Below are 25,583 nucleotides of genomic sequence, written 5' to 3' on the forward strand. Positions count from 1 at the left end.
CAAAGTAAACACTGATGACAACATACATCGCATATTCTTCTTTACCTCACATTAAGGTGAACAGTAGGTGCAGATGGGACATGTGTTTTGGACATAACCAAGAGTGGACTACATTAGTAGTGGGGAGAGTAAAGGGAGAAAGAAAACCATAAGTAGCCTATAGAACACAATTATTGTTTCTTGCTATTTCCAAATTTAACTTTAATTGTCGTAATAATTTAGCCTATTGACTGAAGACAAAAGTGAGCGCACAGATCTGAAGGGGCTGTCTTTAACCCCAAGTGTTCAATATAGGCCAAGCATAGACTTTATAAAATATGCCCAACTACACATAAAATAAAAACAAAAAACCTTCCATAGTGTTAGACTCTTGCCTATAGTCTGCTACTTATGTTGTGAAAAATTAGGAATTAATAATTTTGAAATTGTTGATGTTTATGCTGAAGAGACTATAATCCAACTTTTATCAAACATTTCTGATACATAAAGTCCCTGGTATAATATCAATTTGAGTTTCTTCAAATTCAGCTATAGATCTTTGAATCATAAAAAAACACTGCTGGTCTGCATTTTAAACGCACACTTTTTTATTACTAAAAGAAATCTCTATTTTTAATTGATGTTGCCTGTGAAAAGTGTTTTCTGCATTGGTCCCATATAGGGCTATGGCATTGTAGTAGCCTTAATAAAGTAAATAAACAGACCGGTCACCAGCAGCCAGTAACAATACCTATTTGTTCTGTAATTTTAGGCCATTAGTGATGAATGAACCACAAAAGAAGGGAATTGTTTAATGAGTATCATTTTACTGCACCTACCTTGATTTATTCTAAAAGAACATTAGGCTCCATTATCGACTATCCTCGTCAGGCTTTATTTGTTTATTTTGTGGGCGAAAACACATTTGGGATATAAATACATTTAGTAGACTTTAAAGTGATTGACTGGACATCTGTAGTCTATTGGTAAATATATTTGTTTATTATTAAATGATTCGCTTGCAGTGTGTTATTTCGGTGTCAGAAATACACCGTCTGTTTCCTCACACTGACATCTCACTGACTGTTAATCAAATTGGGTTTAACTCATGGTTTATCTACGTCACTACGCCTCACACACCTCACCTATCTCTCGCCCCGTCCTGTTTCTAATGTCTCAGTAAACTGGTGCCTTCAGGTGCTGCGGGACACAAACTATATAAGACATGCTTTTAAAAATATATTTATGTTGTGGAAAATGGTCATTATTGAGTTTTTCAGTTGTCATGGTATGAGTGAAGGGATTTCTCGTAAGCGCGTTTCTGTCATTCATTTTTATTCTGACATCTACTTGTGATTTTTTGTCTCGAGTAGAAAATAGATCGACAAGCTGTAAGGTCAAGAATGTGACAGCCCATATTTTTGTGAAGCTTCAGCCATTCATCGCTGCAAGCCTCAACCATGAGAAGAAATGAGAACATTTTGACACCACAAGATGATGTTGCACGACAATATATATTATTTTGCGTATAGGATAAAGAAGAATGTTTACCATACATGCATTTTTTTTTCCCACTATGCATATGTGGTAAAAGGAGCAATTGAGAAAAAAAAAATATAGAGAAAAATGTGTCGCAAGTGAGAAGTCTGACTTTGGGAGGAGTCCATGAAGGCAGCATGTCAAACACACGTAGGCTACTCTCGCTGGAGAGCACACACACCCCCTCCTCTCCTGCCTGTAGCTCCGCTATCTTTAGCACTGCCACGGATTACAGTGCATTGAGGGCTTACTGCGTCCTGGTCCGACTGTCTCGGTTGAACGTTGTGTTTTGTTATTAGTACTTACATTCTCCTCTCTTTAAAACTAATTAACACACAAAAAAAGCAAAGAAATACACAGAAAACAATAGTAATGAGGGAATGACAACAACATCTGTCACCGTCTGCGGTTCTCCGTCATCGAGAAGACCCCGAGGATGCTGCTGAGCCAGAGGAAGGGACGTCAGCGCCGGGCCTCGCTGCTGCTGCTGCTGTTCGCTGTGGTCGTGGTCTGTGTCGTCCCTGTCAGCGCGAGCCTGCCAGGTAAACCACAACATTACAAAGTTCCCACCACACTCACACAAACAGGAATACTGGATAGTTTAGCTGAAAACATGACAGTCTAATTTGCTCGCGTAAAAACAAAGGCAGGTGTGCTACTTTTAGAATCCGAGGGGAATCGAAAGTTGACACGTGTTTAACTCACTTATTGTAGATGTTTTTGGAGTCCGTTTTCCTCTTGGTAGTACAGCTTGCTACGGGATGATTTCAGACGGATGTTTCGGACAGGTCGAGCAAGTATCAGGTTAAACAAAAGTACAGGGAAAAGTCAGTGGTGGAAAAAAAAGACAATCCCTTCCTTGTTAGGTTGCAATGAATTTCCTTGTAAAAAAAAAAAACATTTTTCATTTTATTCATTTATTTGTGTAACTTCTTTTCATTAACCTGTGCTACCTGAACCAAGCAATACAATTATGAACAATAACATACGTTTAATTGGTTTATCTTTGAAATTGCTGGAGCACTAATTTTTTCGATTATTTGGAACATTTGAGTGCAGTGTGTGTGTGTGTACGTGCGTGTGTGTGCGCGCGCGCGTGTGCGTGTGTGTGCGTGTGTGTGCGTGCACGGTGATTGAGGTCGATGTGTGCAAGATAATCTGCTTCTCAGTGATTTTACTCAAAACCCTTTGGGAGAACCAACAGCTGGTGTGTCATATGTAATCTTTATCTCAAGGACACACACACACACACACACACACACACACACACACACACACCACACACACACACATGCACACACTCTGCACTCACACCACATGAAACATTTGTTGCCTCTGTCTGCTGTCAGTCACCTTCCCATTTCGGCACACTTGCCTTTTCTCTTTATTATAACTTATCCCTTCAAAAAAATTAAACCTTGCCACTGATCTTTGCATGGAATCAAATGGAGTTGTGTAGTTTTGTTTTACTGCGAGACAAAGGATGAAGGATGGATTTTCCTTTGCTCGTCAGTGTTTTACCTTTGCAGATGTAATCACTATTTCCTTTGTATCGCTGTAAAATCTCTTATGGAAAAAAAACCGAGCGTTGTATGATGTAGAGTACTTTCCAAGTGTTTTACCTAAAGGGAGGAGACAGAAGTTGTGATTGACTCTGTGTCTCATGCAGTATATTTTCATTGAAGAATAAATGTCAGGTGTCAGTAGCAGTTCTAGTGCATTATGTGGTATGTTTGTTCCTGAGAATCGGCGACAGTATGTCAGCAGTATGCGGGGCTATTGTTTAAACCGGTTGTGTTGAAATATCAGAACAAAACTGGAATATCACATTTTTTCAGTCTTGTGTGATGATGAACTGATTGCAGTATACGTTGAAGGATGAAGCTGCACAAACAGTGATTGTGTGAGTTGATGGCACTTTATTAAGCATCCAGAGAACTCCAAAAGTGTGTTTCGTATTTGCAGCAAGTCAGGTTTCAGTGAGGTTGTTTTTTTTTTTTTTTTTTTGCTGAAATGTGAGAACAGCATGAAGCGCATAGTAATCAGGTGGTTGATTCAGCAAACACGGACACATCATCGTGTGCATATGCCAGAAAGCTTTCACAGAACATTGGCTTCTTCTACGAATGGAAAAAATCCAAAATCATCATAAACACAAACGATTTCATAAATGACGTGTGGTCTGCTGACTAAGATGCTGAATTATTAAACTTAACAAACTGAATTTGTTGAAAAATTCAGGCTGAGTTGATCAGCACCAGAAAAGTTCAGTTTTTTCCGATTTTTCTTTTTTATTTAAATGATGTTGTTGCTGTAACTTTAACCCTTCTCCCCCCCTTTGATACGTCATCTTCTCTTCACAGAATTCCAACTCAGCCTTTTCGTTGTTGTTCTGCCACCTTTAAATGCCTGGTTTGTCATTCACCAAACCCACGTAGACAAGGTGTGATTGTGATTAATATTCAGAGGGCCGCTGCCTCCGATCTTTATTTTCCACCACGACTTTAAAGATTAACATCTTCCATGATACACTCCGTCTCTCTCTCTCTCTCTCTCTCTTTCTCTCCACCTTCTCGCACACACAATCACAGAGACTGCTGGCCTTAGTGTTTTCAATCACCTATTTTTGCCGACAGCAGAATTAGTTATCTGGGCTGTGATGGAGAGTAATAAAAAGTCAGAGGGGGAAAGACATTCACACAGCCAGAGGACATCAAAGGTGACTGAGGCGATGATAAGGTTCATAAGTAGTGATCTGTATCCTCATGTTCCTGGAGTGTAGCTAAACATACTTTTGATCCAGTTAGAATAGGTCACTTTCAAAAGAAAATCTTGCTTTTAAACATTCAGATTGAAGTCAGTTCAGATGAATAAATCCTTTCAAAAGGTTTTGCTAAAAAAAAAAAAGAAAAGAAGAAAAACACAAGATCTGTCCTTTGTCCTGCTTCACTTTTGACACGTGCATGCTTCCAGGAAGAAGTTCAGAAAAAAAGCCATTTAAAGCTTCCAAATGTTCCCTCTGGTTTCAAACGGATTGGATTGGTGGCTTGAGTGGTTTTTATGGCTACGTGGACATGACCATCTTTCATCAGTAAGAGAAAGAGGGGGAAAACGATGGCGCAGTTATTGTGGGAACCATGAGACTGAAATGACATAACAGGCAGGAAGTGCCTCATTGATTGTATTGATGGGCTCCATCGCGGTCCTGGTTGTCTGAATTTGGTGGTCTGAAATTTAAGCCGTCAGTCGAGCCTTTGCTTCTCCCTTTTTTTTTTTTTTTTTTATAAATCTCTCTGTCTTTGGCCCACTTTTGGTTTCTTCAGTTGTCAGCGTATAGCTACCAGAACTCTGCTGGAAAATGAACAGTGCTCGTAGAATGTCCCAAAATTTGGACTATTCATGACGTTTCGCAACAAGTAATTCAAACTATTTTCTCCCCTTTTTTTGCATTTGTACAGAATATGTCTACAATTACGGGTCAAAATGTCATGCCTCTGACTCTGCCATCTTGGATTTGTCGTAAACGTTGTGACTGTAGCATCGTCCTTATAACGTCATATCCTCTCTTCTGATACCTCCTGCTCCTTTCTGAAAGCGATCTTCTACTTTTGAAGGACATTTTGAAAGGGCAACTCAGGGGTTGGTTGCCCTGAAATGTTTGTGTGCATGTAAGGGACTTTTTAGAGCACAGTGCAGTTAGAGTTAACAGCACTGCACAACTCCCCGCAATGTTAGCATTACCTTAACCTTACAAGTTGTGTTTCATAGGCCGGATGTTGGAAAGGTAAAGTGACACACAAGGTAACTGGCAAATATGTCAGCCTTTTTTTTTTTCTCTTTGCATGCATGCATATGTTCTTGTGGTTTTCGTATACAGCCACATCCTTACCAAGACGGCCCCACTTCTGTGTCAACCCATTTGAACAGCGAGTCCAATTATATCTGAAGTATGAGCATCATGCTATTCATCCGGTGTGCTCATACTCAGAAACCCATCTGTACTAGATACCACAGCTGGTGCTTTTAATAACCCGACACTTTGTAAAAAGTGTTTCACCTACTTTCATGCTCATGCTTGTGTGCCAAAGTGCTCCAGTAGTCCTCGAAAAATTGAATTGTTGCATTGTGTAAAATGTCTCAGTTTAACCGTTCAGAGGCAAAAATAACCCCAAACAAACAAACAGGGATGAAGGATGAAATTAAATTAAGCTAAATCAGGTAGCTTTTTTTTGCCACACAGTTGCTACGCTTCATTACATCTGCTCAGCCCTCGTTTGTTTGCTGCCTGTGTGCCGCTCTGCGCCACTCTAATGATAATGACAATGCAATTATCTCCCGCGCGAAGGGCTTCAGCCCGCCATCGTCCGACATGACAGAAGTCGTTGCGACAGAAAGACAAATGACAGACGCGTGCGAGAGAAGGAGGATGTCTGCACCACCACTTTTCCACCCTGCTCATCTACAAGCCACATTCCTTTCAGGATGATTTCGATTTTTGAGTTCACTTCCTGTTCACCTCAAGTTCACTTTAGTCACATAACCACCTGTGTGCTCTGTATTACGGTGTGTCCGGCAATGTGTGTAAACGTGTGTGCTTACTCAAGTCGCTTAAACAGGTGCTAAGTCATGCCCCATTTTCCACCAAGTGCGGTGGGAAGTTAAACACACAGGAGACTTTGTATCAGATTACGATGGGAAAGTAACTCCTACACAACACCGGCACACTGAAACTGTGTGGTAGACAGCTTCCCCACATTAACTAGTTTGATTTAATCTTTTGGTTTGTGACATGGGTTTCTTAGAACAGAGGTGGAAACAATGACTTGTTTTTTGTGAATTTGACCAGACATTTTTTTCTAAAGGCCCCTACAATGGTTTTGCTGATTTATTTTTTTCAAACTGTCTGTAACAAAAGCCACTCATTCTGCACATTTGGCCTTAATTCCAGTCATTTAAATGATGCCAAACAAAAACGTTCCTACTCTACAAGTTCCACTTAGGATGCGTCTTTATAACTTTCAAAGAAGAATAAGCCGTTTTAGCTCCTTTTAGTCGAGGAATAGAGGGAAAAAAAGAACGACAAAGTTTACGTGCAATGAGAAGCAACAGGCTAACTAAAAAGCGCTAACATTATCCTGCTAACACATAGCTTTGTTCGCCGCTTGCATTGACTCCTTTGTCCGAACGCAAGAGGAGAGTGGTTGGAAGTGCGTCGCCAGAGGACAACGGAGGCTTGGTGTGGTGGAGGTTTGACGAAACAGCAGTTTGTTTTGGTTTCATGCAAGTGCTCAGGGGTGCCATCTGCTGGATCAAAAAGTCGCACACTCTTCCTTTAAGGAAAGAATGTGTTTTCCATCATTGGACATCCGGATGATGGAAGTGAAACCATGAGCTTTTAACCCACCTCAACTTTTTACATGCAACTTCCTCAGTGTTTACATTTAGGGAAACTTATAAAAAGAAGGCACAAAATACATTATTTCTAAAATGTGTGTTTCTGTGTCCACTCGTGAGGGTCGCAAACAAAATAAGAAAATACGGACTTCAGAAGTTTGTGCGCATACACAGTAGACTATCCAAAATATGTCATGTCTGCATGGTAAAAGTTTTAAATCTTTATAAAGCAAATGGACTTTATTGTCCCCCTGTGTATGAAAAAAAAAGTCTTACATAGACCCCTTTCATGGATTGGAATACGAAGTGTTTCGTCAAATTGCTATCCCTAAGTCCCAGCAGAGTTTTTGTCACAGTTGATACCAGTGAAAACAAGCCACTATAGAAGCGAGCCTTTTGTTTTGTCATATGATGGAGACATGCTGGAGGAACATGGCAACACACAACCCGAACAGATATGTACACACGTAAAAACACACACTTCGGATGTGTGGAATAAAAACTGAGTGGTAACATATTAGTGAAGGGCTCTAAGCAGAGCTTTAAAGTGTTTCCACTTGATTAGGAGTATTTGGCTTACTTCCTGTCTGCTAGCTTGACAAACACAATGGGAGCCTCTGACTCTCCCGGCCTACCCATTTCCTGCTTCCTCTCTAAATCCTTCAACCTCAGACGTGCACACACAATCACAGCAGTAGTTTTAGAAGTGGTCATTTATTGTTCATCATTTTTAACTATGAATATTTACTACAATGATTGTGTTATTCAAAACTGTGCACCGTAAAACAGCTTGAAGGAGCATGAGTTAGCAGTGACGTGAAAATCATGCATGTTTGTGTTTCCAGCATGTGTGAGAGCTCCTGTGTTTACATCCTCGGGTTTTCCAGGCTGAACTGATGCTGAGCACCCAGCCTGGCAGCAGCAGATGGTTTTAAAAAGTCATTTTTTTCACTTGTTCCAAGGACTATTTTTTTGAAGTCTCTAAGTTACATCATGTTTTTGTCACACCTCCAGAGTCCTTTCGATACTAAACGACCACATGTATTGCAGCTATGAGTTTTTTTTCTTCTATCTCTACTTCCTATTTTATATTTATTTTTCTCTGCCGCCTTAATTGGGCTCTCTAATTAGCTGCAGCGCTGACTGTATGGGAGGCTTGTTGGTAAGGCCAACCCCCTACTTGACATTCACCTCTGTGTTTCCTTTGTTAAACTGGTAAATAGATCTGAGCTGCTTTGTCAATTTATTATTATGACGAGCATCTGTATTGGTTCAGCTGTATTTAAAAAAAAAAGGCATTGTCTCAGAAAAGGCTTTTACGGCTTTTAAGGCCTTTTTTTTTCTTTTTTTCTGTTGCACCAAAAGCCCAGTTTTGCATAGATATTGATGTAACTGACCGCAGCTCTTCACTTATTTTCACACTTTCTTTGCTTTTGCTCACCCTCATTTTCTCACCGTCACCACATCTTCCGTGTTTATAACAAGGCACGCATCCAGCAGGTTCTTCTCTGGCTGGTTTATGGGTGTCTGTGTGTGAGCAGAATAATTATCTGCAGTCACATGATCGCAATTAGTTCCACCATGTAAACCTCCTACGTGATGAATAACTGATGAGTTGCGAACATTTTAACCTCTCTTTTCCTATTTTGTGCCAATTTGAAGAATATCTTCCTTTTTTTCAATTAAATAAGGGAATGAAGATTCTTTTTTTAAATGTGTTGTCCATGTCCTTCTGGTTTTTGTTCCCTCCTTGCACCATTTTTATTTTTTTTAAAGTGTGCTAAACAAATATACTAAACTAAACATCACATAGTTACAGAAAATGAAGTTTGGTTAGAGACTCATAAACACATTCACACCTATTAGACTCGCAGCAAATCAAACCAAAAGTTCCATAACTAGGAAAAAGCATGTTAACAAGTGGTATTATAGGCCTTCTTTAAAAGGTATTTTTCATTGGTGAGCTTGTGAATATATTAAATGTAAAAAAAACTTTCCATTGAGCGAATAGTTGTGACGCATGACTTATTTCTTCTTCAGAACAAAATCACCTCTGTCAGAGATCGACCCAGATAAAGTCACTGACTAACAGTACTCTATGACGCAGTGACACATGCACCGTAGCAGTCTACAGACTTTAGCTACAAGTTATGACTCAACATCTGCGGAAACCATAATTTTTTTTGCAGAGAAGGCTGTTTTGCACACGCGTGCTTTGAATGAAAGCAAGGTATCCTTACTCACATTCAAGCCTGTTTACCTTTCCATATTCAGTTTGCACAGTGACATTCATGTGTCACAGTAAGCTGTGAGCTGATGAGTTGAGAAAAATAAAAAAAATATTAGGATAGCACTCCAGTTATTCATCATCAGGTTTATAACAATCATTTAAACCAGGGGTGGCCAACCCTGGTCCTCAAGAGCCACAATCCTGCATGTTTTAGATGTCTCCCTCTTCCAACACACCTGATTCAAATGATTATCTCGTCATCAAGCTCTGCAGAAGCCTGATCATTTGAATCAGGTGTGTTGGAAGAGGGAGACATCTAAAACATGCAGGATTGTGGCTCTTGAGGACCAGGGTTGGCTACCCCTGATTTAAACATATAATAATAATAATAATAATAATAATGATAATAATAATAATGATAATAATAATAATAATAATAATAATAATAATAATACAGAGCATGGAAAATACAATTTAAAAACATTTCAAATAACTAAAACAAAATTAAACACACACTTGGACGCTCAGGAAAACATACAGAGAAATAGTGTGATCAGCTCTAACATTATATGAGTTACCTTCTTTTCCCCACCCAAAAAGTATGTCAACAAACAAATGCATTGTTTCTAATCTTTAAAAAACAACTATCCAGAATTGACTTATCCTCTGAATGAAGTAATGTGATTTTGAGAGAAAAATGAGTTATTTCATCCATGACATGAGTTCTTCTGTCTACGTCTGATGTTCGCCTAACAGCATTTGATTGTCAGAGTTATCAGGTCAAAAAAAAAAAAAAAGTTCAGAAAAAGTGCAGTGGAAAAAAAAAAAGTAAGGTAGCCTACAAGCGAGGACGAGGAGGGTTAGACAAGACAGGGAGAGGAGGAGATTTCAAACTGTTAACGGCAGGAAACATAAAAACCTTGGCAGCATGCTCTGGAACACTTGGAGGTGACATTTGTGAACTGAGTGCAGACCAACATTTTGGACAACTGATTAATTTGAAGGAAAAAAATCGGAGCATTGTCAGGAAATATTTTTTACAGTCCTCCAAATCCCAAGGAGACTGATTTTAGTCTATAGGTCAAGCTGAGGCTGAGCAGATTTTTTTTTATTATCTTAGAGTGAATATACATATATATATCTTCCAGCTTGTAATTGTAAGGCGAATAAAACCAACAATTGAAATGCCAACCTTATTAGTAGAAGAGAATCCAAAAAGTAATGAGCAAAAGCATGGAGAAGAGCGGTTATATGTCACATACTGTGAACCATTCAACACTAACTTAGAAGAGCAGAGAGTTTGACTTTGCATGTCGAATTGTTGCTTTTGCCGCAAAGTCTCACATATAGCATCCACATGCTACACGTGCCCACGATCATTTCTACTCCACCCCGATGAACAGCACACTGAAATCAGTATTTCTAGTGGCTTCGATTGTTTCCTATGAGGTATAAAAGCCATCAATAAGAGCATGTGAAGAGAACTGACAAAGGTTTCGATACCTGGAGGATGATTAAAAGGCGAAACGTGGCATGTATAAATAGACGACCGTGGAGTGGGGAACGGAACATAATGAAGAAGGTCAGTCTTTAATCTAATCAGGAACGAGGGGGGCTCGGCACACCAGCTCATCACAATCAAAGCGGACCTGGAGTAACTCGGCAATGTGAGCCAGAGAAGACGAGGCGGCATTTGAACGTGGAGTTGACGGAGATATCGCGGATATAAAGTCAACGAATCAGTTGGCTCTTGGACGCAGATGTTCCACAAAATGTTAAATGCCAATGACCTCAGACGAAAAAAAGCTTCTCAGATTACACCTGCGTCACTCCATCACACACGGTCCCTGAGGGGGGACCAGTGGGTGACATAAGAAGACGGGGGGGACGTGTGTGTCTGCAGCTGTTACGTTCAAACTGTGAGTGTGTGGATGTTGTCTTGGGCGTGCACTGTATGCATGTTTGAATGTCTTTCCCCCTTCTGTTTTTTTTTGCACACTTGTGACACTGTTGAACGTTGGAGACCCTTCATCAGTGTGAGTTTCTAGTTTCAATTTGTTGACGACGTTGCAACAGCTTTTTCTGTTACATCCAACTTGTCAGAGCATTTTTTTTTAATAACGTGAAGAAATCTGTTACCAGATTCAAACACAAAGCCGTTACTTAAGACCAGAAACAGTCCAGGTAGTTCTTCAGAGCTTCCAGAGCTTTCTCCTCAGTGGTTAGTGCCAACCAGAAGCCAGAACAATTACTGTCTTTCTTCCTTTTTTTTGACTGGTTAAAACATGCATGTGGCAGCTGAGACTGATAACTTCTCCGTAGTACATCAATAGGAAGCCTTTGTTACCCTCCAGGTGGGCAGTTCCATAAGTTTGTGACGTCCCAAAAAAAGCTTCGAAAGGCAGACAAACAAACACTAACGAGAAGACAATGAGAAAATTGCCTCTGTTATCAGTGTTTGAACGTCTGTGTCAAAGGGTGAATGTGTCGTGTGAATGGTAAATGACGAAGCAGCGTCTTGCCCATGGACACATCAGATATGTTGCTCCAGGAGCTGGGAATCAAACCCCCAACATTCAGTTGAAAGACAACCAACTCTTCCAACTTAGCTAACAGCTAGTAGCAGCTGACTCCAAAAACATTTTACAAGTTCAGGTTTGTGTACCATTTCCAACCCAAGGAGTCTTTGTTTGAATTTCTTCTTTCCAGGAAGTAGTATGTATGTTAGACATTCAGGAAGAACAGCAAAAAAAAAAGATAAAGATGAACCGCTTTGTTCGCTGAGGCCGCCAAAATAAACACCAGTGAAAACTCCCCACTGTTCAGTTTCCTTGATATATATATATATATATATATATATATATATATATAAAGAAAAAATCAGACAAAGTGGAGCAAAGGGAAACATTTAGAAATACCAACAAACAAACAAACAAACATGACGGTCTTTTGTCATTTCATTATGTCAGATAAATGGATTGGTCAGACGCAGTTCAAGTTTGCACATCAACGTTTCACAGGAATTCTGACAAGGATAACTAAGAAAGCCTTTTATGAGCAGAGATGTTTCCTTCCGTTCTTCTACTTACTCTTCATATCTTCAATACTTCCTGTCTGCACCCTCAATATCCCATATTCCCTGGTATTTTTAAAGGCCCTATTTGCCCTGTAGGTTCTTGATATTGCCCTTTTCTAATACTGTATATCATGTGGGATGTAAAAAGGAGGAATCACTGCACAAAGATTACTTTATTTGTTCTCTGATAGACCAAATGAGTTCTAACTACTTGATGCTTTGTCACACAGGGAGAAATAAACCCTTTTTTAATACAACAGATCTCACTGTCGGCCCGTTAAATACAAGTAAAGAGGATTTCACTGCTCGACGTTTTTCGTCTGAAAATCACTGATGGACATGGCGGTTTAAACCCCTGTGGAGACAAACAACCCTGACCTTTCCAAACCCAGATTTGCTCAAAGAAACTGGAATCATCCGCTCTCTTTCCACCCTACCTCACCTGCTGTCTGTTACGCAGTGTCTCCCTTGCTGCGCTGTTCACCTTTAGCTGACCTGCTGTGCGGCTCTGCCGGTGCTCATTATCCACTCAGATGGAGTCCCAGCGCTCCACCTGCCCTCTGCTGCCAAACACACCTGCTGCGATTCTGTGACCCACGGCTCTGTGTGTGTGTGTGTGTGTGTGTGTGCGCGCAGCGTAATCAGGTCAGGCGATTATCTAACTGGCCGACAGATGACATCGTTCTCTTTACTTTGGTTTAACTGGTCTGACTCAGATTGTCTAACAGGTGGGGTTCATTCAGATTGTGAAATGCAGAACATCGCTTCGACTCTCTTGTTTTTTAACCTTCCACGTTCTGCGTGGCAGCTGTGATAGCACACAGCGAAAGCTTTACCTTGTGAAGCCGGCGATGCAATCCTGACATCAGCAGGCGCGAGTCGCTTAAAAAGCTTTTAAGCATCTCTCTTTGAGATGATTTCTCTTGCGTCATTACGAAGCACAATTCTGTCACCACTTCAGTGTTTGATTCTCTCTCTCGTTCTCTCTCTTCTCTTTCTGTCTGTCTGTCTCTCTCTCTCTCTCTCTCTCTCTCTCTCGACCCCAGCTTTCAGGAATTGCCCTCCTCCCATAGACTGTGCCAATGAAGGGCGAGAATTCTGCAAGTCGAGCTCCAACCACTGTGGCCCCTGCCTCTTCCCCTTGGTGGAAAACGAGGAAGGCATCTGTGTGGCAAAAAGGAGCAGTCACAAGCAAGGTATTCAATGAAATGTCATGCGCAAATGTAATAATGCAGACGCGCGTTTATTGCATTCAAAGGCTCACATTCAAAGTATGAATTATTCAAAGTTGTTCCTAATACTTCAAGCATGGCTTCGTCTGGCAGCAGTGAAGCGATGGATAGGAGAAAACATCATTCATGTACTGACTCACCTTCAGTGCAGTTTTATGCACATAGTTAATGTTTTTATGACGCATTAGGCAACGTCTGGACATATTCTCAGGAGTCAGGCGAGAGGAATATACTGTGTGTACATTGACAATTGAAAACTGTTGCATTTTGGACCATTCATCGGTTACAAAAAAAATTAAAAAATTCAGTCAAAGCAATAAATGAAACAGTTTTTCAAACCTATTTCTGCAAACATTACTCTTAGTTTGAGTGTTTGCTGCATGAAGAAGAAAGAATTGAACTCACTTAAATTGAAAACTAATGAACAGCCAGGGTTGTTCATATTGAAATTACAACCTCACTTACTGTCAGGTAACCTGCTTAAGTTGTAAATGAGATGCAGCGATTGCCTCCGTCTGCTAGTAATTGAGTTATTAAGGTTCATGTAAGTGTACCGACTGACTCGTAGTCACCTGTTCCTCTGTTCTTGTTCAGATCAACGTTCATTCTTTTTTTGTCGCTGGCTCTTTTCTTTTCAGTTGCTCCGTGTGTCCTGCGTGGCCTACATCTCGTACCTACTCCCACTTCTTTCTTTTTTTTTTTTAATCAATAGTCATTCTTCTCCTCCCCTTGTCAGTCACAGTTTGATCTCTTTATCCCCTGTCCTTCTCAGTGTCTCTCTTGAATCTCCTCCAATTTGCTCTGTGCTTGTCCAGCCCTCTCCTTCCGATAGTTCCTCTCACGTTCATATTTCTGACAACTCTGCTGCAGTCTGATCCTCAGTGTTTCAATCCAGCCCTGCCCCTGATGTGCCTGCGTACACACACACACACACACGCACACGCACACACACACACACACACACACACACACACACACACACACACACACACACACACACACACACACACACACACACACACATATGCACATGTGCACGCCTGCACTGACAGATTTAATCACTTAGTTGACATGCTTGTATCTCTCTCTCTCTCCGTCTCTCTCGCTCTCTCTCTTGTCCTTCATCTCCATCTCTAATGTCATTCAATGAAAGAGCCGAGCAGCCAACACTTTTCTGATTTCCATGCCATGATTTCATGCTGCTGACACGCACACATAAGACAGCACTGCAGAAAATTAGAAATGGAACTATCTGAAGCACACTGACTTGCCTCTGCACGTGTGTGTTCGTGTGTGTGTGTGTGCGCGTGTGTGCATGTATTTATGTCTGCAAGTGGGCACGTGTTTGTGTGTTCCCTTCAGGATTAATAATTGAGATGGGTTTTTGAGGCTGGAGCGGGTACAGCAAAAACTTGGCTCAAATTATTGTTGGCAGCATACGAGAGAGGCAAACATGAGAAGGAGACGAGTGTGAGGATTTATTAGATTGAAATGTCAGTGGAAGGAAGACTGTTGTTTTGGGTTGTCGTTTTTTTTTTTCAGCACACTGACATGATGTCAAGGCCGGTTTTGTGAATGCAGCACATCAGAGGCCTGGGATAAGCTCCCTGAAGTGGTTACATAAATCCCAAACAGACCTCGGATCACAGTGATGAGCACTGGAGACCAAATCTCTCTTTCACCCAGTCACATGCATACAGACCAACACTTGTTGAAATGTACATAGAAAATGGTGATCATTTCCGTTTTTAATTGACCATTATTCCCATAATGCTTTAGGAACAGCTGAGAGCTGCTGCTAGGTCATTACTCTCTGAAAATGACATCACTGATATTCATACAGAGGACATTTTTTTTAGGGCGATAAAACGTTTGTGTGACATTTTCACGCTTCCATTTTCAATTCATTTGTCCCTGTTGAACTCCAAGCTCCACACAAGCTCACAACTCAACCTTGGTTTGTCAGCAGGGACGTCAGAAAATGGGCCCATTTGGTATTTTTTTTCAGTTCCATTTCCAGCTTCAGTCTTGCGAAAACCACATCTCAGCATCATGGAGGCTGACTCACTCTGCAGCACGCTCGAGTTTTTTAATCTTTTCAGTCGTCCTCCGGAAGAATGGGCGATGATATCAAAAAGCGTGTTTTTCAGGTGGAGTGTTTTTGAAAGAAGAAGATGTTGAGATTTGATGTGGTCGTGGAGTCTCTGGGTAGGAGAGCGAGAGCATGAAACACCGTCAGCAGGTCTACATGCCTGCATTTGTCTCATTATTTCTTACCTGTCTCTCAAGTGGAATTATTTTCCCAGGCCAGTCCCTAGATTAAGAATTTAGTGATATACGACCACACTGTGGACCTAATATATTCTTCCTGTAATCTAAATCACACAGCCTCGTTCATATCTTCTATTCAAACCTAATATATCAGCTCCTCTCTGTCCGCCTTTTTCTATAATTATATGGCCTCGCACTTGTTGGCTCTTGAAGTTTCATTACCTCTATGTTGCAGTGATGTCAGGTTATTTGGCTGTGTAAATCACTGGACGTCATTCTGTATGGAGTCTGTAATATTTCACGTTCTGTAGGTAAAGAGGAAGTGAGCACTTTTTATTGCAGGTAGGACCTGCATGTGTTTGACATAGAGGCGTGTGCTGCCGTCGGTAAACATACAGTATACCTCCAAGTCATGTTCTCTGTTCAGAAGAGCAACAAGCAGACGGCCAATGCTTTGTTGTCCTAGTAAGCAGGTTTAATTGTATGTACCTAAGGCAAGGCTGTCTCCATGTAGCCTCGTGTTTTATAGAATGTTCTTCTCAGTTCTTGTGCTGTTCTGTCTCAATCATACACACTCTGTTTGTTCTCTCTCTCTTTTTGTGTGAACTGTAATATACAGTTCACACGCAACGCAAAGAGATGACCCTGCACCAGGTTAGATGAGGAACACAAACGTAGATCTCTGAATGCAGAGCCGACCTACGATTTTCGAACAATGAAATACACATCACTAAAAACGCAAGCGTTGAAGGGATTGTAAATTTGACCGATGAACCATTAAAAATAGATATGAAGATGCATTTGATGATTTAACACAAGTTTTTTTTATTTGCTATTGTCGTGATAAGATCAGGTGTGTTTTAATGTAAATGAGCAAAAGCATCAAAATGGGACTGATCCCATCTTATATCTGTATCGGGTCCAATTTTTTTATTTTTTTTAAACTTTTTATTTAGTTTTTTTTTTTTATATAGAGACAGCAGGAACAAATAAACTATATAACATAAAGCAATACAAAAAAGGGGGGCATACAAATTCTCAGACAGTTGAGTAAACATTGTCCTTGTTTTTGAATAACGTCCATTTCCTCCATTTTTGTGCAAAGTCACCCGCTTTGATTCGCAGATGAAAAGTCATTTTCTCCATTGCATAGATCTCCTCCATGATGAACAGTGCCCTGTTTTTGGAGCATCACTTTTTAACCAGTTCCTTGTAATGGCCTTCTTATAGGCACCAATCATTATCTTGAAGAGGTACCTGTCTTCTTTCATAATAACTCCTTCTGGGATCAAACCCAGATACAGAACCCGTGGGTCCCTGGGAACCTTATATTTTATCGGGTCCAATTTTAAAGAATTGTCCATGTCACGAGATGGCTCATGGTTTATTTGTCAGGGACAATACATGGAGGCATCGCTACATCTAATTAAAGTGCTACCGATGCAATATATAAAGGATTAATAATTTACTGTCTTTGTCCTTTGTTGGACTTTTAGGAAGTAACACATGTTATACAACAACACTGTAAAAGTGCAAAAGATATTTGTTTTGATAACTAATACAAAGTTTTGAGAAGAAAGGTCATAGAAATGCTTCCTTTATTGGCAATATGGCTTTTTTCCAATTCATGGGGGTATTCATTGTGAAAACAAAGAATTACGGTCAAGACACTTTTTGTGGAAGGTAAAAAAAGCAAAACGCTCCTTTATTGACTCAAAGCTCTGCAGTCAGCTGTGACGTAGATTTGATCGAAAATGGGAGGGTGACTCACTGCCGCGATTACGAGATACATAACCTCTAAAGTTTCCATCAGCAAAAATACATTAGAGAACTCGCTCGTTCCAAAAAACAGACCGACTAATGAAATAGAAGTCCCTGTTTAGTCTGTGAGCAGGTCATCCTCAAATGAAAGTCCTACTTTCATTTGAGGATGACCTGCTCTCTTTGTTTCTCAGTCCTGTTTAATATGGAAGACTTTGTTTTGCCACTAGAGGGCAGCAGGACAGTGTGATTATAAATCAATTTCCCTGTGAGGAAGGACACCGGGTTCAGATACAGCGTGCCTTCTTATTTGACAGATTTGACAGATTTCTGTCAAATGTCAAATCATGTTTAGAAGCCTTATTCAAAACTGATGATAAAACAGAACAAATAGTCATCATAATTATAATCAACAAATTCTTTTTTTTTTACTTCTTTTTTTGGGAGCTTTTATGGATTTATTATTCAAATGAAAGGACAGTGGATAGAGTCAGAAATCAGGGAGAGGGATAGAGTGGGAGCAAAGAGCCACAAGGTGGATTTAAACTCGGACCACCTGCTTGGAGGACCATAGCTTACGTATGTATGGGGCGCATGCACGAACTAATGGAGCCCCATAGTAGATATATCCAACATGTAATCTTATCGTGTGTGTGTGTGTGTGTGTGTGTGTGTGTGTGTGTGTGTGTGTGTGTGTGTGTGTGTGTGTGTGTGTGTGTGTGTGTGTGTGTGTGTGTGTGTGTGTGTGTGTGTGTGTGTGTGTGTGTGTGTGTGTGTGTGTGTGTGTGTGTGTGTGTGTGTTTAGAAGAAAGTGAATGGTTTTTTGGTTGGGGAAAATGACAGCACAGATGTGTGTCAATCTCTGTTGAGCTGTTTAGTGTTTGTTTGTCGTACCCAACAGCCCCCTGGGTGCCTCTCAACAAGTTATGGGTCATTATCAAGCTGGTGACAAAACTCTCGTACACAGGGAGGTGTGTGTGTGCTTAGTGGGTGTGTGACAAACCACACACAGACAAAATCCCTCATTTTAAAGAGGAAAGCACCGCTTTGCCCTCAGAGAGATCCTGAGGGTTTCCTGGACCTAAAAGTTCATTTTTAACTTTGATTTTTTTCAGTGACTGCACCGCCAATAGAGCGATCTTTTCGTTTAGGTTCTGCTCTTAAATTCAAACCACATGCACCCAGTGAGCCCATGGACACAGTTGGAGATTGCAGCCACCTGCAAATTACAGATGGTGCATCCCGCCTCCACAGACACCTGCTATGGAGTGCACTAAATGACCATTAGTGGAGGGGGGTAAGAGAAAAACAAAGCAGGCAGTGAAAGTGCTGGCATGTCACATCGTACACATTAGCTCAGCCAGATGGCCGGCCTTCTGGAGTGAAGTGACACTGTAATCATTAATGTGGTGTAGGTGGATGTGACGTGTAATCACACATTTTTGAATGTACTGGCGCTGTTCTTTTATTTCATATATGGAATCGAGACAGTTGTGTGTTGCCTGTCTTTTATGGTAAACTAATGCACTGTCACTCCCTGTATATTTTTTGATTCCATATTTCTCTTCTTGTGACTCGCCCCCCTCCTCAGCCCTGATTGCAAATAGCTGGAACTTGATATGTGGTTATTTGATATGTGCAATTTTATAAAGGTAAATAACACTTTGATCGCAGTGGAGCCCCACCCCCCACAGTGCCCCCCCCACCCCACCGGCCACACACACACTATCGTCCCTTGTCACCCTGGAGACTTCACAGCCCTGCAGGAATGTGGCTGACTGTCTGGCTGTAAGGGATGTTAACAACCGTTTAGTATTGTCTCGGTTTTTAGCAGTCCACAAACAAACAACACGCTCGGACACGCTCCCTGTCCGTCGCTTCACAGGAAGTACTCTGAAAAACACCTGTAGAGGGACTTCTTCTGCCTCGCTTACACCAAATAGTCACATTATCTGCAGTCATACAAGTGGCACGCTGATAAAGCCCGACATCTGGCTCACGGACCAGAATAAAGACACAAATAAGAAAAGAAGAGCCTGTCAGTCAATTTGAAGACTGAGACTCATTTCATTTTATAACTTCTTATTAGTTATTCCTCATCTTAAAATGTCTGACTGATCTTTCAGGTGACTTCTACTAAATGAAAAAACACTTCTCTGTATCATAAGTTATTGATACTAGCTTAATTGATGCAGCTAGACTGATAGATGTCGGCTGCTGGTATCAGTTTAGGCTATATGATTTTCCAATGTGTTGGTGTCTGTCAACAGGCAGTATCAGCTGATACTGATGTTCAGTCAGAGCATTGGTGGATCCCTAATCTTTAATTCATTTTTAGCCTGTATCTATGGACAGTTGAAGGATTTTTTTTTCCTTTTTTAATATTTTTTTTATGAAAGTCAAAGTTAATCAGGGAAATTTTGTTCTATTCCCCTCTTTAGGCAAACTCTCGATCTACCCTTACCTGGATGAAGAGATCGATTATCTTCACTCCGTCATTGAGAAACAGGAAATCTCTGAGATCAAACCACCAAAACAGCACAACAAACATCCTGGTAAGAATCCTGAGCGTTATCTTAACACATACATGTGATTTTATTCAGAAAAGAACAATCAAACCATGTTTGTTTTGATTAAAGAGGTATGGGATTGAGCTGGGAGCCTGAGGAGAAGTTTTCTCAAACAGGAATTATTTTTCAGTGGATGCAGCATTTCATATTCTTCCACCTTGTTTCCTATCTGATGATAAGCTCTGTCTTATAACATTGCTTATAAACATGTCTCTGTTTGTCTGTCCTCCAGCTGCTGTCGCCTCCCAGACAAATGCTAAAAAAAGCAACACAGATGCCTCCAAACAGAAACACAAAAATCAGGGCAAACTTTCACACAAACCCCAGCAGACGACCACCTCAGCCCCCCCACCCCCAGTGTCTGAACTCGATACACCGACCCCGGAGCCCGGGGCCACTGCAGGCGATGGGCGAGCTGGTCCTGTAGCCGTGCAAAGACCAAACAACAGCATTTTTATCAGTGAGTACGACGGCATCAGCAGCACTTCAACAAAGATGACCATAGTGACTCACATTTGCAAAGAATAAACTGTATATCAAATGTGTTTCCTGCAGAAATGTTCCAACTACTTGATTCTTACTTTACTTCTTTATTTTGCATCAATCTGCAGTCCTGACCTCGTTGTTTGCAGCGGTGGGCGCTGTAGTTTTGGTCATGGCAGCCGCCTGTTATGTCAAGTAAGTCTAAGCACTTGAAAGTATATGTGATGCCCAAGTAAATTAAATCATAGTGAATAAATGAAAGTTTAATTTGTTATACGCCACACAAGTGATTTCTAACTTATTTTCCTTTAAGCGTCCCTTGTATCTGAGAAAAGCCGAAGTAAAGGGAATTATGAATCGATCACAAATACAGTATATATATGTGTGTGTGTATATATATATATTAAACCTGTTTGATGCTGAAAATTGCAGCCTACTTTCATTTGTTTAGAGGCTTAATGATGTTTTCATGCAAGAGGCAGGAAACAGCGTTGAGTAAAGCACAAAGCTCTTTAAATCTATAATGTGCCTCACAGGGTAAAGAAAGAATCGCGTCTGGCTCAGAAGGTCGACTACCCAGCTTTCAAAGGGAATGGCCCGCCTGCTGCCACGGCCAATGATGCCTCGGTAAGAGAGCCGCTCATCTTCCCCTTAAATATTGTACAAGAGCTTCCTTTATTTTCTGTTTTTCACTTCTACTTCTGCGAAAAAAGAAAAAAAAACGAGCTTCTGTTCCACACTCACTTCCTGCTTCTGTTCCAACCGCAGATGGGAGATAAGACTTTGGCCCAGAGCGCTCAGATGTATCACTACCAGCATCAGAAACAGCAGATGCTCTCAGTGGGAAAGTACGTTTTTTGTCATTTTCCTCTTTTCCTGTCATAAATGTATTAATGACAATGTGACCACATCGTCTGTCCTCTGACTTTCTTGCCTCTTTACCTTAAACACACTGTGTGGTTGATGTTTTTTTTTTTTTTTTTTTTACTTCTTCTGCAGTCACAAAGCTGAACAGAAAACAGTTGACACCGAGGTCACATCCGATGAGGAAGAAGTGGGAGGGGACTTTACTGTATACGAGTGTCCTGGGCTTGCACCGGTTAGTACACACACACACACACACACACACACACACACACACACACACACACACACACACACACACACACACACACACAGATGAAGCAGATGAAGTGTGTTCTGGGTTGAGAAAAGCAACGACTGTATCTTCAACAGGAGCAGGATTTGTCTGTGCCACTGAATGTGCTCATAATACAAACACTTTGACTGTCCAGGTGCTCCAAAAACACTAATAGTAAACAACACAATGATATTCTGCATCAGATTCAGTTTGGAGCCTTAGAAATTTTTTGGCTTTTCTTAATGAGTCCTTAGGCTTTTCAAAAGGAGGAAATGTAAATTATGGCCAATTCCCCAAATGACAGAAACTGAAACGTCTTTGTCTTTAAATAGTTTTAATTCTCATAATAATTGGCTATATATCTGTTATATATTCCTTTAGTTTACCTTATTGAACAAAAAAATGACTTGTTTAACTGTCTCCCAACATGCAATCTCACTGTGAATCCCTCCTAAAAGTTAAAAAAAAAAAAAAAGAAAAAAGAAAAAGTAAACCGGAGATACTTAACAGGAAAATGGTTTCAATAAATTGGTCCATTTGCTGCATACACAGCACATTTCTCTGTCAAATATTCTGAACCATCCACTTCATAAAAAAACATGTTTGGCTTCAAAAGTTTGTGTAAAGGTTCTAAAGTAAAAACACTGTTACATCTATCTCATTTGTAGTCCTGTTATAGGATCTGGATTATCTCCAGAATAAAAGGTAGACCTGCACAGTACAGTAGCTTACCTAACCGCAACCGAACACCATTTAGATACAATAGACCAGTTGGTATTATGAGAATGTCCGGGTAAATTGGGTGTACTTTAGTTTAATTCGGACACTGAAAAAAAGTATTCCCCACACACACACACACACACACACACACACACACACACACACACACACACACACACACACACACACACACACACACACACACACACACACACACACACACACACACACACACACACACACACACACACACACACACACACACACACACACACACACACACACACACACACACACACACACACACACACACTGAATTACAAGAAATAATCATTTCTGATATTGCTTTCTGATGAAGAACTGTGTCTTTTTTTTCTTCTTTTACAGACGGGAGAGATGGAAGTGAAGAACCCTCTGTTTGATGACTCCACTTTACATTACCAGGGGAATACTAAGTGAATGATGTGTCATTTTGCACACACACACACACACACACACACAATCCATTTATCAGGAAGAATCCACTTGATCTTACACTGCATGATTAGAAATGGAGAATACTGACAGGATGAGGGGATAGAGATGATTGTTTTCTTCTTTGCGCTTCACCATATCTATACTGAGTACTGCTTTTAATATGACAAAAAAAATGGTTTCCTTCTTAATTTATTTATACTGATTGTTTGGGAACATTCCTTTCTATCATTGTGAGGTTTTAAGGATCTCTTAGATAGGCCACTGTAGGTGTTTTGACCTGTTAATCCGACATGAAGTTTTTTCCCATCCATCTTTGTTGTTTTAACTTCATTTTCTGCAGCTACTTCCAAAGAATGTGATAGTAGACTTGTACCAAACACACACACACACACACACACACACACACACACACACACACACACACACACACACACCTGCATAAGCTGAGAAACAGGTGCCCTCACTTTTTTTTTGTCATGCATAGCTCGAGGCTAAACCACATTCCCAACAGATTCCCAGGAAATAGTTCTTATCAGGTCTCTGTGGTGCCTCTGAATATACAACACATGGTTTAGCATTAAAAATGTTAGCGCTGGTGTTGCTAATTTTGTTCCTTGTCCTATAAGCTGCACATAAGATTTTAAGATGACAGATTATTAATGTGTATATACATATATATATATAAAAATTTATGAAAATGAAGTACTTGATGTGAGCATGGTTTCCATGTACCATGTTGGGATCATGGCGATGATTTGATTATTACTCTGCCTCCTGTTTGTGTTGAGATGATGGAGGAGGCGTGCACACAGAATTGAAAGAAATATAGGGGATGAGCTAAAATGATGGATGTGTTGGTGGTGAATACAAACTATCTCTTTTTGTCCCTCTTTCCTCGGTGTCCACATGTTGCTCTGAAGTTGACCCTGTGCTGCAAAATGTACATACAAAGAGTGAAGTGTTCACTTTTTATAGATATTTGTACATGCAGACCAAGGATTGGAATTAAACTTTTTACCTCATGTGAAAATGACTTTTATTGTATTTGTCCTTCATGCTCAACATTGTATATAATCTTGATACATATTAAGAACGTTACATACTTGCCAAATGAGATGATGTGTGAGACGGATGTGGAACAAAGGTCCAAATTCTGACTACAAACAAGTAAAAAAATAAAAACGTGAAAAGGAAGCAATTGTACTTGTTATAAGAAAAATGTAAGCGTAATTCTTAAAACACTATCAAATTTAATGTTGGTAATGCAAAACATAACGTATATACATCTTGTCAAAACAAATTTAAGTGCAGCAAAGTATTATACACCACAGAAATTTTAGAATACAAAATATTTGATACACATATATATATGGAACACTTTCTAAACGTCTTGGTGAAACATCCGTGTCAGTATCAAATATATGTATGTATATATATATATACATATATATAAAACGGTAGTTTTATATATACAGTGCCTTGCGAAAGTATTCGGCCCCCTTGAACTTTTCAACCTTTTGCCACATTTCAGGCTTCAAAACATAAAGATTTAAAACTGTAATTTTTTGTGAAGAATCAACAACAAGTGGGACACAATCATGAAGTGAAACGAAACTTATTGGATATTTCAAACTGTATTAACAAATAAAAAACTGAAAAATTGGGCGTGCAAAATTATTCAGCCCCCTTAAGTTAATACATTGTAGCGCCACCTTTTGCTGCGATTACTGCTGTAAGTCGCTTGGGGTATGTCTCTATCAGTTTTGCACATTGAGAGACTGGAATATTTGCCCATTCCTCCTTGCAAAACAGCTCGAGCTCAGTGACGTTGGATGGACATCGTTTGTGAACAACAGTTTTCAGTTGTTTCCACAGATTCTCGATAGGATTCAGGTCTGGACTTTGACTTGGCCATTCTAACACCTGGATACGTTTATTTGTGAACCACTCCATTGTAGATTTTGCTTTATGTTTTGGATCTTGTTGGAAGACAAATCTCCGACCCAGTCTCAGGTCTTTTGCAGACTCCATCAGGTTTTCTTCCAGAATGGTCCTGTATTTGGCTCCATCCATCTTCCCATCAATTTTAACCAGCTTCCCTGACCCTGCTGAAGAAAAGCAGGCCCAAACCATGATGCTGCCACCACCATGTTTGACAGTGGGGATGGTGTGTTCATGGTGATGAGCTGTGTTGCGTTTACGCCAAACATAACATTTTGCATTGTTGCCAAAAAGTTCAATTTTGGTTTCGTCTGACCAGAGCACCTTCTTCCACATGTTTGGTGTGTGTCCCAGGTGGCTTGTGGCAAACTTTAAACAACACTTTTTATGGATATCTTTAAGAAATGGCTTTCTTCTTGCCACTCTTCCATAAAGGCCAGAGTTGTGCAGTATACGACTGATTGTTGTCCTGTGGACAGAGTCTCCCACCGCAGCTGTACATTTCTGCAGTTCATCCAGAGTGATCATGGGCCTCTTGGCAGCATCTCTGATCAGTTTTCTCCTTGTATGAGCTGAAAGTTTAGAGGGACGGCCGGGTCTTTGTAGATTTGCAGTGGTGTGATGCTCCTTCCATTTCAATATTATCGCTTGCACAGTGCTCCTTGGGATGTTTAAAGCTTGGGAAATCTTTTTGTATCCAAATCCAGCTTTAAACTTCTCCACAACAGTATCTCGGACCTGCCTGGTGTGTTCGTTGTTCTTCATGATG

At 40.4% G+C, this 25,583-nt stretch overlaps 2 protein-coding genes across 2 annotated transcripts in view; one reads left to right on the forward strand and one right to left on the reverse strand.

The window, feature by feature from the left end:
• LOC306836848 (kunitz-type serine protease inhibitor IX-like) overlaps positions 1 to 25,583 on the reverse strand; it is a 140,719-nt gene that overhangs the window by 111,807 nt on the left and 3,329 nt on the right. The window lies entirely within an intron of this gene.
• Positions 1,644 to 23,906, forward strand: npdc1a (neural proliferation, differentiation and control, 1a). The gene is made up of 9 exons (XM_079364168.1): positions 1,644 to 2,060; positions 13,265 to 13,414; positions 19,924 to 20,037; positions 20,285 to 20,512; positions 20,664 to 20,730; positions 21,072 to 21,162; positions 21,304 to 21,383; positions 21,535 to 21,634; positions 22,784 to 23,906. The coding sequence occupies exons 1-9, from the start codon at positions 1,955 to 1,957 to the stop codon at positions 22,853 to 22,855; spliced, it is 1,008 nt and encodes a 335-aa protein (XP_079220294.1). The 5' UTR covers positions 1,644 to 1,954; the 3' UTR covers positions 22,856 to 23,906.

This window comes from Symphodus melops (genome assembly GCF_947650265.1).
Source record: "Symphodus melops genome assembly, chromosome: 16".
NCBI classification, from domain to species: Eukaryota; Metazoa; Chordata; class Actinopteri; order Labriformes; family Labridae; genus Symphodus; species Symphodus melops.

Excerpts from the sequence above, each read along its gene's own strand:
- npdc1a (XM_079364168.1), top strand. The coding sequence starts at position 1,955 with ATGCTGCTGAGCCAGAGGAAGGGACGTCAGCGCCGGGCCTCGCTGCTG. Across the intron at positions 2,061-13,264 it reads TGTCAGCGCGAGCCTGCCAG|CTTTCAGGAATTGCCCTCCT; the intron begins GTAAACCACAAC and ends TCTCGACCCCAG. Across the intron at positions 21,163-21,303 it reads CCACGGCCAATGATGCCTCG|ATGGGAGATAAGACTTTGGC; the intron begins GTAAGAGAGCCG and ends TTCCAACCGCAG.